The sequence below is a fragment of the Amblyomma americanum genome, chromosome 11 (assembly GCF_052857255.1).
Source record: "Amblyomma americanum isolate KBUSLIRL-KWMA chromosome 11, ASM5285725v1, whole genome shotgun sequence".
NCBI lineage: Eukaryota > Metazoa > Arthropoda > Arachnida > Ixodida > Ixodidae > Amblyomma > Amblyomma americanum.
The window spans coordinates 33,450,651-33,463,752 of record NC_135507.1 but is presented as its reverse complement, the minus strand read 5'-3'; the positions used below and the strand labels follow the sequence as shown (position 1 = coordinate 33,463,752).

The window sequence follows — 13,102 nt, the reverse complement described above, 5'->3', positions numbered from 1 at the left end:
AAAGCGAAGCTAATGGGGGTGATGTCTGTGTCTAAATGTAGAAGTTTTTGTTACGCTATAACTAATGTACTTAAGCGATCTCGTAACTGGCTCTTGTGGACGTCGGCGCAGCCCTTCTGCACAGGTGACACGTTTGCGATTACTTTTACTGACCACATTACAGCATTATGCTTAATGAGTATCAGCTAACGTGATTGGTAAACGCCTTACCGATCACGATTTCTCTTACCTCGTATCGCAATCGTTCTGCGAGTTTAAATCAGTTTAAATCAGTAAACGTCACCGTATTACGCTTACTGAGTATACAGATAAACGCGACAGGTAAATGCGTTATCGAACTAGATTACGCTTACCAAGTACCGCGATCGTTCTGCGATTTTCAAACAGCGACAGTGTCGGTAAACGCTACCATATTACGCTTACCGAGTATGTGCAAACGGGACTGCTAAACGCTTACCAATCACAATTATGGTTACCAAGGATCGCAATCGTTCTGTGAGTATAAAACAGCTTCAGTGCAATTACGCATGACCCAGTATCATAATCGTTTCCCTTTCACCACCTCCTCAATCCACTGCTTCACGGCACAGTTGAGGTGTGTACGCGCTGTATGGTTTCTACCGAGCCTTTCTAGTGGCAAGTTGTATATAGGGCGGGCAGGCCGTTACGTGAGTCAGCGCCCAAGTGAACACTAGGAATGTTAGAGCCGAGCGGTCAGGAAATTTGGCTCGGCACTGCCATTTTCACAAATGCAAACCTATGTCCGAGGAATATCTTGTGACAGGAAAAAATGGATACCAAAGAAACGAGAATAACTGAAGCCTCCGCAAAAGAAAAAGCTGAGATTGAAAACTGTGTAAGCAGTCCTTGCACCACCAGGCCGAGATTAGGCCCGCGGTTGATGGGTTTAAATGTGGTTTTAAATATGCAACTAATTTTTCTGAAAACCGTAGTTTGATTCGGCTTTTAGGGGTCCTTTCAAGAGGCGAAGATGCTATAGTAGAATACACGAAGAAAAAAACAGCAGTTGGTAACAGTAGGCAACGGTCCGCGGCGTCCTGTATTACGCCCCTAGCCAATCACAACATTGAACAAAATTAGTTAATGTTTGGCTGTGTCAAACAAGCCAGGCGCGTCAAAATTATTGAGCTTATAATTTCGTCTCGTGATTAGCTTCTCATTTATAGGTAACAAGCAAAGATTTAACAATGCTGTACTTTTTTTGTAAATGAGGAATTCCGTTCGCGTGTCCCGAATGTGGGCGGAGGTTCACTGCAGACTTGAGTAGTATCCGATCATGGATAGAGTTGGTCGCTTATGTGAGTAGAAAAGGGTTTTGCGAAAAGGAAATGGAATCAAGCTCTCGTTGCAGCGTGCTATGCTTACCAGTCTTACGGAGCCGCACCATAGTTGCTATCCGCGATGCATCCGAGCTCAGGCATTTAATGCCGTTCGCAAACATGTCTGTAGAGGGCGGCAAATGTACGCGGCGGAGTGTGTTGGCAACAGTACCTGCAGTCTCCTCGACTTGATATTCCTGGTCACCGTGACGACTCTTAGTCGTGTTCTGAATCGTCGTGAACCGCCTTTAACCGATATGACACGTGGTCAGGTTCTCAGCCATTCGTGAATGGCATTACCCTGCTTCCCGGGTTCGAACCCGACCGCGGCGGCTGCGTTTTTATGGAGGAAAAACGCTAAGGCGCCCGTGTGCTGTGCGATGTCAGCGCACGTTAAAAATCCCCAGGTGGTCGAAATTATTCCGGAGCCCTCCACTACGGCACCTCTTTCTTCTTTCACTCCCTCCTTTATCCCTTCCCTTACGGCGCGGTTCAGGTGTCCAACGATATATGAGACAGATACTGCGCCATTTCCTTTCCCCCCAAAAACCAATTATATATTATATTACCCTGCCGTTCAAGCGCTAAATGCTTCTGCACCCATAAGCTGTTCGGTTGTGTACTCACGTACAGTGTGAAGTGATAAGGCACTGTAATCAGTCTGTAGAAAATGTCCTTTGGCAATCAGCTGGATAGGGCCTTCTGGAGGGAGCCTAAGGCTGCCTGCAGATTGACTTTAAATTGTGTATGTCTGTACTTTATTTTGCATGTATTAAGAGCTTATACAAGTGCTCTCGGTATTCAACTGCCGAGTTATTTTTTACAACGTTGTCAGCAGGAGGCTGCCGTTATCATGAGTATGTGCTGAAATCACTGAACACTTGTTTTCTCCGTGACTGCTGTAGACTTCCACTTTGTGCATGTCCGGTGGGCTATTTTTGCATTCATCAACACCATCATCATCACTACCACCAACCGCCTTCCATCCCCTTCCCTTCCCTCTATGCCTAGTGTCACAGTAGATCAGCGTTAAAACTGTTTTCAACACATCCTTTCGCTTAAAGACAACTCACGTGATTTTCTGTTTCAACAGAAAACCGAACAGCTCGACTACTGATCCGGAGTTCCCGAGTTCGAACCCGACCGTGGCGGCTGCGTTTTTATGGAGGAAAAACGCTAGGCGCCCGTGTGCTGTGCGATGTCAGTGCACGCTAAAGATCCCCAGGTGGTCGAAATTATTCCGGAGCCCTCCACTACCGCACCTCCTTCTTCCTTTCTTCTTTCACTCCCTCCTTTATCCCTTCCCTTACGGCGTGGTTCAGGTGTCCAACGATATATGAGACAGATACTGCGCCATTTCCTTTCCCCAAAAACCAATTATTAATATTATTATTATTATTATTATTATTATTATTATTATTATTATTATTATTAAACAAGTGACTGCATAAACAGCGTTTTATTGGTTGTCTCTGGAATACGCGGAGAAAGAAGCGTATCAATATATAGAAATGCTCAAATTTATTACTCTTATTATTCTTGCTAAGGTCCGCCAAAGCGTACGTGAATCTTGAAAGGCGACAGGGCGTTAAGTATCACAGGTTTTCAACCAGCCCTAAGACCTTCCGTGCCGGTTAATTAGCATCGCGTCTAACGATTAGCAAAATAGATTTTGCCTAATGCATGGCGTCTTAAAGAAGAAAAAGGCGAAAAGAAAGGAGAGTGAAAAACGTTGTCTGATGCCAGCTGCACGCCTTGAACGCAGGGGTCTCCACGACGCTCTTGCAGCCTGTTCCTGTGCCCGTTTCTTCAGCATGCTTTGTTAGACGGCCCCGTTCACTCGGCTGTCAGCGCGGTCTTTCCGCAGGCGAACACGCTTTCGTCGCCGCGTACTAGGAGCTCATAGGAGAATTCACCCTGTGATAAAGGAGAAGTAGCAGGTGTCATCACGTTGCATACAGAGTTATGAGGCATCTTTAGTGTAGTGTCACCGTTACCGGAGTACCAGGATCCCGCCCACCGCCAATGCGCTCGCGCTGATTGGCCCCGATACAGCAGGCGTACGCGCAGCTGCCAGGTACCTGGCGCCACCTGGCGCCCTCAAGCTGATCTGCGCATGCGCACTGACAGCGCGCGGGCTCTCGGTATCCAGTAACGGTAACACCGCACACGGTATCAGTCTATTTGTTAATATATTACATACGTACAGTATATCATACAGAAGGAGGTCCCGAAGTCAAAGACTCTAATGGGACCTCCTAATCGAATACATTCATTCATTCATTTATTGATACTGTCAGCCTTTCTCAGGCTATTACAGGAGTGGAAAATCTAATAAATACATATTCAAAACAAGGTACATTTCACAACTACGACATCGTCACAAAGGACATTAAGGAAAAATTAAACAGTAAAGAAAACTCATGTGCTGAGGCAGAACTATTACATTGGTGTACTACGGTCCAGGTAAGATTTCAGGCATTCTAGAAAAACATTCGAAAATCAGTAGAAAAGCATCGTGTAAAACACCTAACAGCTGCGACAGATCAGATGAATATGAGAAATTGAATATATACATATGGGGTACAACTTAAAGAGACACGTGAGAGAGAAATAAACACTATTAAAAAGCTATTACAAAGGACCACCGAAACATACTGAATTATATATCATACTGAATTATAACGAAGGTTGGGAGGCAGCGCAAAATACTTGTAAGAAGAAAAGGAAACGAATTAATCACAAAGAGGGCTCTTAGCCAAGAATTGCTCGTTTAAAGTATGCTTTAAAGATGAAGATTGAATGAGCATTTTTTTAGTTCTAATGGTATAGTGTTCCAGATAGCAACTGATTAGAAATGAATTGCCTGTTTCCCGTAATTGGTGCTTACTTTAGCCAGAACAATATTGTTATTAAGCGCAGCCAAAAACCAAAAATTGGCAAAAGCGTCTAATAGACACCCGTTTTACCGTTATTAGTTTTCAATCGAAAAGGTGTAGTCAGAGCTCGCCAGCCTTATGTGGACAGGAAGGCATCTAAATTGTCCAGACGTTGAGGCCTCAAGTGGATCCTCTAGTCTCGTCTTTTGAGCAGCTAACGAAACAAGGCTTTTCCTTATTATAATAAAATTCATTAGCTATATAGATCACGTTCGCTACAAAGCAAAGGTCTCGCCAAGTAATTTCCTATTAGTCCTACCTGGTATCAGCCAGGCCATCTTATTTAAGCAGTCTTCCTAACTCGTTTCTTCACCTGACTCTCGGGCCGGTCAAGGGTACGTTCCTTATTTCCCCTTGAAATTCACTTTGCTCGCTAGGTAAGGTGCCTTCGTTAAACGGTGCGAGCTTCAGTTTCACACAATTCCGGGTCCATTTCCAGAACTTCTCTGCACTGTTCGCGGCAAAACAATACCGAATCCCCTTAGTTGTGCACAAACCACGCATCCCAACACGCTTCTGTTCGTTGTTCGTTGCAAAATACATGTAGAAGACGTGCTGAAGACTGCGAAAGCTGAACCTCCCTACGCAACAACCTGATACGAAGACAAGTCTTCTCGTCGAGACGTTGGGTAGCGGATTAATGCTCTTGCTCAACCCTTGTTCTCTTGGTTATCAAGAATCCCAACCTCCTGCCCTCTCTATATTATGAGTACGAATACTTCAACAGGTGATGTATAGGTTTTGAATTTTGCGATTAATTTGTTGCGTGTGCCCGGAAATGTGGTGCACAATTTAGTCGCTCCTAGACCATCAGATATTAACACAGTTTTCTAACTTATCTGCAGCGTAACATATTTCATAATAAATTTAGTTTTTTTTTCATTTCTGCAAGGTAGGTGCCCGGACGACACTAAACATTGTTGAAAGTTCGGAACTTTTAACTACAGTTCCATTGTCTTGCATCACGGCGTTAAACAGCTGTTTTTTCTTTTTGTGCGAAAGCTCTACTCCTCCCGTACAAAGCTCAAGGTCATGTGGCTCTTGAATTTGACCTTCAGACCAGGAGGAGCGGAGGCTTGGCGCTGACGTCATGGCACGTGACTCGCCACGGCTACGCGCGTTGAGCCGACGGCGCTCGCTCGCCTCGCGACTATCGAATCACGTGATTCGCTGCGCCTCGCCACAGCTGCGTATGCGGAGCCGACGCCACTCTCACAACTGCCGGAAATGGCGTGACGGGCCGTTCGCTATGTAAAGGCGTGTGGCGTGTGCTTACCTTCGCACAAAGCCGTGGATGACCAACTTGCTTCGACGATGTACCGTCGCCGTACAAGGCAGAGCATTGGTATGCGATAAAATTTAATCAAAGCTAAACCACGTCTAACTAACTTAACAGAACTTTCGCTCATCTTACCAGGTTCAGCCAGGTAGAACCACAGCAAATTTTCTATTGCTCAGATTTCGCTGCGAGGTAATTTGTCTGTCTAGGGCCACCTTATTTGAATGCCTGTAGTCAACTTAATCGAGAACGAGAACGACTGGTATACCGGTGAGGGTGGAGAGGCACTTACGGGTGCAAAAAACCTGAGGAGCTTCAGTTCCACCGATCCGCGGAAGACCTCGCCTTTCGTCACGTTGCAGGGCACGTCCATGAAGGAGCAGCCGACCGTGCTCATCATATTTATCTGGGTGTTGTCAGAGTGGTGCTGCTTGACCGTGGTCACCTGGACGCTGTCTTCGTCGGTGGCTGCGTAAGAATTGGCGCCGGAAAGCCGCGCGTAAGCTTCATCTTGCGACCACAAGGTGGAGACACTCTCATTTACATGAAATATACGCATAAGTTCTCTGGTGTTTGATTTCAAAGCAATTAAACCAATTCAAGTGGACTGCACTCACACTAAAATTAATTGTGCATGTTAACATCCCAACAGTTCACTTTTATGCTCTTGATTCCGGCTGCATACATGCATCGGGTGGCTTCAATGGCAACATTTAAAGGGGCTGTGAAAGGGGGCCTCAACAAAGATGCGATGTGCCTAGGATGCTATAGGACGCCGCTTTACAAATAACCTTCAGCAAAAATTTTTTAGATGCGTTTTGTGGAAGCTGAGTTACCTGTAGTCAAAATTTGAATTTCCGCGTCTTCGCGCCTTTCCCTCTCCTCTCGTCACTCTTGCGCGCTGAATAGTCGGCGCTCCTCCGCCGGCCCCTCTCACTCGCCCCCTCTGCCGGCTGCCGACGCGCGCGAACCAATGCTAGCAGTCCGCTGCTGACGTAACGAGCACGGATTAGGGCGAAAGCCCAGCACCGCAGGTCGCCTCTAGGCGCGGAAGCGGGAGTTTTAAATTGTATTGTAAATTACCGGCTCGCTTTCGAGGTCTTGTACGCGGCATGAATGCTCGTTGGCCTGTACGCTACATAATGCGAGCATTATATAGGCAACCTCAGACACCCTTTTCAGGGCCCCTTTAAGTACTGTAGTGCTAAAGCAGCCATTGAATGTACGTATGAGCAAATATCTGCGTGAGCTACATCAACCATAGAGACAGCTACTGAGTGGCTGCCTTAAGTGTTCAAGATAGGCACCCCTGCCTTTCGGGTCCTATGTACGCTTGAAATGTGCAGTAACAAAAACGGTCCATAACGAAATAACGTATACAACAAAGAAAACAGTTCTCAGCAGAGCTCCGCGATGTCCGCCTAACAAGTGCTTTATACTTTGACGAACAGCACTTTCCGCGGTAATGAACGCGCCGAGCCGTCTGGGGGGGGGGGGGGGGGGGGGCGCAACTATGCTTGTCGCGTCGTGTTCACAAAGGGGAGCGTACTCTCTGAGCGTAATGCTTTCATGCATTAACATAGCGATGACGTAATACAGCACCAATCGTAGCGTACGTCCTCCTTCTGTTCTTTGCTTTACTGTGCTGCCTTGCTTATGTCAAAAGAGCGTTGGGTGACAGTTCGAGTCCGCTTACATGCGTTTTCTTGTTTTGTTATGCATTCCTGATGTGCAACACCTTTTCGTAAAGCTGAAATTTGGGCGAGTTGGTAAGCATTCATGGTGGGTGAACAGCGCAACAAAGGCGGGACAAAGGCATTTGGGACAAAGGCGGGACAAAGGACAAAGGCCTTTGTCCCGCCTTTGTTGCCTTGTTCACCCACCATCAACATCTTTTCCTGTGCTTTTAGGTTGGTAATAAGGGAGTAATCACTCATCAGCATCCACCCAAGCGTAGCCAAACGACTTCAAAGCTTTTCCTGCCGTGTGAGTTTAGTTCTATCTCATGTTTTTCTGCGTCTGAGTGTTCTCGTATGGTACTTTCCTGCTCTAGCCCAAGCTGCCCCCCTGACGTCACCAGAGGAAAGCTGTACAGCTTCCACAGAAACTTTGTAGTTGAAGAAAAGTTCGTCTCGGTCCGGGGTTCGAACCTGGGGCCACCGCCTTACTGGAGCAGTCGTACTTGTTGGCCTAGTACTCTAGTCGATTAAACGCAGCGCCAAAGGAGAGACAGCACAAAACAAACACGACAGGACAAATTCTGAATTCCCAATGGAAATTCATATAAAAGAGCCAAAATAAAGAGCAAGTGCTTTGTTTTATTTTTATTACTTCTATTTCTGTTTGTTGTTTTGGTACATTTTTGTTCTAACTTCTCGCTTTCCCTGGTTTTACGACAACGCGCATAATTTGCTTATGCAATCAGAGCATTGTCAGTTTTTTTTCGGTTCTGCGTTCGTTGATCATGCAACAGATGAAATGCGTAGCGCATGTTTCAAACTGAATTACTCTTTCAATAATTATGAGTGGGAAGCTCAACGCTAGTCCTGACGTGTGGATTTCGTTCTATCTCGTGTTGCTCTTTGTTTAAGCGTTCTTATGACGTAGTTTCGTGCTCCAGTCCAAGGTGACCCTCCTGACGTCACCGGCAGGGTTCCACTGGGTCCGTATTCATGACCAGCATACTGGACCCCGGAAATTTGCGGTAATACCTGGCTGTAGTGGATTCTTATTGATTCCAGGATACTCAAGGGATCGGAGACTAGTGGCTGCAGAGTAATACACGATACGGTAGGGTATTGGACGATACTAGATGTGTGATATTCTAAAATAATATGCGATATTCAATACTAGTGGCTCGCATGCGGGAGGTGCGGGGTTCGATCCCCATGCAATGCCGCCGGGTACCCAGCGGTGATACAATGGGTACAAGCTTTCCTCTGGTCTGGTGCTCGGCTTATTTGGGGTGAAATTCTTGAGGAATGGGTCTTCGACCCTACCTTGAGAAATTGAAAATACATTGTGCCATGGCGCTCTTTGGCCATAGGTGCCCTTGCGCCATACAGATCCATAATCATCAGTACTACTAGCTTTAGAAACTAGCGTATTAGGTACTGCTGTCTCTAGAGTGCCAAAGCGAACTGGTTACTATACTGATCGACTGTAGAGTTCCTGGGTACTGGACAATAATGGCTCTAGAATACCCTAGATATTGAATACTGCTGGCTGTATGATACTCTACAGGCATTGGATGGCACTGATCCTAGGCTACTTTTCAGATATTCACAGTACTGGATGGATGCTATTGGCTCTAGAATCGCTGAGGTTCTGGATGCTACTAGCTCTTGGATAGTGTAGGTTGGCACGGGTGCTGACTTTATAGGCTGAATACTCACTCGCTTCCACGTAAAAGGTAACATTGTAGCGCTCGCCCCTCTTGATGACACACGGGTCGCTTTCGCACGGGTCGATGGTGACGTTCTTGAAGCTGGGGTAGTCCTTGCCATCTGGGTGGGAAAGAAGGCTTGTGAGAAGAACCCTTATACATATAGCACTGACTGCTGGCTCTGAGCATCATTTCTTGTGGACATACCTGGAGCGTAATGTATTTACCTAGACTTATTCTATCCATGCAAACTGCACATAAGTCAACGAGATTTTTCGCTACTACATTGATTGCTAGGCCCTGGTACCCACTCACGTATCACGTTCAGGGTTCATTTGTTCAAATCCGGCATTTTGATTAACCAGAACTTGTCTGTTAGCCGACTGTTATGCCCACGGCATTCAAATGAACCGCACAAGACTGCTGTATAGGACATGTATAGGGTGAGCCGAAAAAATGTAGCTGACTGCTAATCTCCTGAGGCAGCGCATACGTCTCTGCAAACTTCCGGAAGCTAGCAACAGGTGATAGGTGGATTTTGATTCGGAGATTCGTAAGTATGATGATTGCATTCTTGAATATATACTTATGCAGAGAGCGAGTATACTTTATCCTTTATCCGCTCGGCTGCTGGCCCGAAAGACGCTGGTTTGATCCCGGCCGCGGCGGTCGAATCTCGATGGAGACGAAATTCTAGAGGCCCGTGTACTGTGCGATGTCAGCGCACGTTAAAGAACCCCAGGTGGTCGAAATTTCCGGAGCCCTTCACTACGGCGTCCCTCACAGCCCGAGTCCCTTTGGGACGTTAAACCCCTATAAACCAAACCAAATAAAACTTTAACCTTAATACTGCCCTATAGATTGCTATAATTTACACACTTGCATTTTGTTGTATGCAGGCCTGCCTGCCTTGCCTGCCTTTGTCTATATACCCATGAACCCACACGAAATGGCATTTATTGGCGTAAAAACGTTCTTACAACTGGTGTTTTTGTGAACACGATTCTCATTTAGGGCATTAATGTTGCAACATGCACAGAAAGGTGCTTGCCATTCTTGCGATCAGAGCCTCCGGTGACTCGATACACCAGTTTTATTTAAAATACTTGCGTGATCAGGCGTCAGCTAACATGTGTCGTTCTCCCGCACGTAACGTGTCCCCGAAGAATTTCAAACGCCGAAGTTTATACCCGTGATTGCTCACCAATATACGAGCAGCAGGCAATAAGCGTTCTGTATACAGTCGAGTGCGCTGGAAATGATGAGCACATCGCTTCCTGTTTTCTGAGCGTGCGCGGTTTGGGACGCAACTGGCGAGAGGTGTGGAAGGCAGGGAGTCTATATGTCACAGTCAATGGTTCGCAAGGAGAAAGAGCAAAACAAAATATACGTTGTTTGTCACGAATCTCTTCCTGGGGAGTAGTACGCGAGTTATTGCCGCTACCGCCGTCCTGAAGCCACATTGAAAACGTAAAAAACATAAACAAGAAAACATCACCGTTACCTGTGCGAACTCGATCTTGCGTGTCTGGTTTATTGCGCACGTGTTCAACGAGGTTGACCATGCATGCGTGCTTTTACACAGAATCGAGTCCCATAATCAGAAGTCTCTCTCGGAACCGAAGAATACTTGTCGCATGAAATAAAAATATCAATGAAATTGTATCAACAGCACATCATTCGTTTGTCAGAATGGTGTATCCCATGTTTTGGAAACCTACAGCCGAAGCAAGCACATATATGGAGGAGCGCAGAAAAGCATGCAGATAATAAGCCTGAGTTATATAATAAACCACAATTTGAGGCGCACCATTCAGCCTCAGGTGAAAGGTGTTCTTTGTGTACGAGGAAATTTCAGTGGTCCATTGAAAGCTTTATGAAAGTTATTTCAGTTTAGTCACTTTATTTTGCTCGTTGAAGTAGCGAGGCATGCCAGCACAGATTCGTACCGCAGGTGTGCGAGGAGGAGGAGGAGGAGGAGGAGGAGGAGGAGGAGGAGGAGGAGGAGGAGGAGGAGGAGGAGGAGGAGGAGGAGGAGGAGGAGGGGAAAATAACTTTATTCAAGGCCAGCACTGAGGCCTCCCAGCGAAAAATACGATTACGATAGTCGGTAATGCGAAATCTGAGCGCATCTCTTGAGGCATTTTAGTTTTGCAATGCGCTGAGGTGAAGAGTTTCAAAGAGACACGTTTCTATATATGTACAGTTGGAGCCTACTCTTTATTTTGGCCGCCGCGGTGGCTGAGTGGTTATGGCGCTCGGCTGCCGGCCCGAAAGACGCGGGTTCGATCCCGGCCGCGGCGGTCGAATTTCGGTGGAGGCGAAATTCTAGAGGCCCGTGTGCTGTGCGATGTCAGTGCACGTTAAAGAACCCCAGGCGGTCGAAATTTCCGGAGCCCTTCACTACGGCGTCCCTCATAGCCTGAGTCGCTTTGGACGTTAAATCCCCATAAACTCTTTATTTTGCGACAAATATTGGTGCTTTAAATGAGGCTACTTTATAAGCACTCAAGGCAGGAGGGCGGAGGGGGGTGGTAAGGGGACGCCGTATATTAAGGGCTCCGGAAATTTTGACCACCTGGGATTCTTCAACGCGCACTGGCATCACAAAATATAGGAATTTCTGTAGATATATCTATATGTCGTTCGTATTTGAAATATCCATATATACTTCCATATAATTGACGTAATATGACTCTATATAGCGCATATTGTAATCTTCCGTATTTGAGAACCTTCCAGATATATAAATATAGGAATTTGGGCAGATATATTCGTACATACTTCGTATTTGATCTCTTCCAGATAGAGATAAGTAGGGAATTGTGCAGATATGAACATACGGGTATATATGCGCCATATTTACATATACTGCCCTGCATTACGTTCTAGATAAAGATATATGGATATTCGGCTGATTTGGGTATATACGCCTCCATATACGGACATATATGCCCAATTCCCGCTATCTGCATTTGTTTTTTTTTTCCTTATATAGCCGCGCATATCCAGTAGCTTTTCGCCCGTGGCCCATTTCCTGTATGCGTGGAAATAAACTTCATTCAGTTCAAAATACATCGACTTTTCGTAAGGGGGGCCGGCAACAAATAAATTCAGGATGCCAGTGTAGATGAAACAGACGTGACGACTACAATTTCGTCCTTTTATTACGGGACACTATGTAACATTGCTTTTCGCGTCGCTGTTATATACGTTTTTCGTTCAAGAAGCCGCAAAGCAGCTCGTTCCAGTTCTATTTCAGGCAGCCGACGTCCTGTCAGGTTGACAATGTGTCTCTCATCCTCGTTTAATGAATGTTACCTAAATTATGAGCTGAATATCGAAAAAAAAGAGTGCTACACCACTAAATTGAGAGCAAAAAATCCATTCCTTGTAAAATAATAAACGAACATCAGCTAAAATAATGGCACCCTAAAGCCCTAAAGGCCCTTGCTATCACTCCATTTTAGGGAACCAAGACAGGTGCGCAACTTTTAATTCATATATAGTTCTGAAAAAAAAAGTTTTATATTCCCGCAACCTGCAGTGATTGAGCTACTGAAGAGTAAGACTTGGCAAACCAATCGCTAACAAAAAAATATTTGCTCAAAGTCAGGACCACACAGTGGTGGTAGACTAGCGGTCTTGGTGAGCTTCTAGAGATACAACACTCATACCCAGTGCTAGTATCGTGATTGGCTCGCGAACGCTAAAAGAAACGTTCAACGCGAAAATCGAACGACTTCGTCATACGCGACAGCCTCACCTTCGCATTTGTCGAAAGTGACAGCCCTCTGGGCGGCGACGCACGTGGCTGCGAGCAGCAGCACCATAGCCGAGACGGTCTTCGCGTAGCGATGCATGCTTGCTGACCTTCGGCGTAAAACTGCACACTACTCCGACTTCGATGGAGAATCGCACGGACTATACCAGCCGATGGCTGAGGCTCCTATTCATATACCGAACTGGTCCGCTTATCGACTCCAGTGTATACGTGAGTCATGGACACACAGCTGTGTTTCCAAGTATTGTCCAATGCGGATGCGTTGGTATACCTTTAACGAGACCTCCGGTGCCTATCACGCCGGCTGCTCTGTGCTGCTGCAGAAGGGGAGAGAGAGATAGGGAAACTTCGCTCTGCAGCAGCAGCTGAAAGGAG

At 46.2% G+C, this 13,102-nt stretch overlaps 1 protein-coding gene across 1 annotated transcript; it reads right to left on the bottom strand.

Moving 5' to 3' along the window:
- Positions 1–2,842: 2,842 nt before the first annotated feature.
- LOC144111511 (mite group 2 allergen Lep d 2-like) lies at positions 2,843–12,874 on the bottom strand. The gene is made up of 4 exons (XM_077644835.1): positions 12,710–12,874; positions 8,954–9,064; positions 5,851–6,026; positions 2,843–3,257 (listed from the first exon to the last, which is right to left on the bottom strand). Exons 1-4 carry the CDS (start codon positions 12,804–12,806, stop codon positions 3,177–3,179), a joined length of 465 nt encoding a protein of 154 aa, XP_077500961.1. The 5' UTR covers positions 12,807–12,874; the 3' UTR covers positions 2,843–3,176.
- Between the last annotated feature and the right edge of the window lie 228 nt (positions 12,875–13,102).

Excerpts from the sequence above, each read along its gene's own strand:
- LOC144111511 (XM_077644835.1), bottom strand. The coding sequence starts at position 12,806 with ATGCATCGCTACGCGAAGACCGTCTCGGCTATGGTGCTGCTGCTCGCA. Across the intron at positions 9,065-12,709 it reads CACTTTCGACAAATGCGAAG|ATGGCAAGGACTACCCCAGC; the intron begins GTGAGGCTGTCG and ends TTTCCCACCCAG. Across the intron at positions 3,258-5,850 it reads TCCTCAGGTTTTTTGCACCC|GGTGAATTCTCCTATGAGCT; the intron begins GTAAGTGCCTCT and ends CCTTTATCACAG.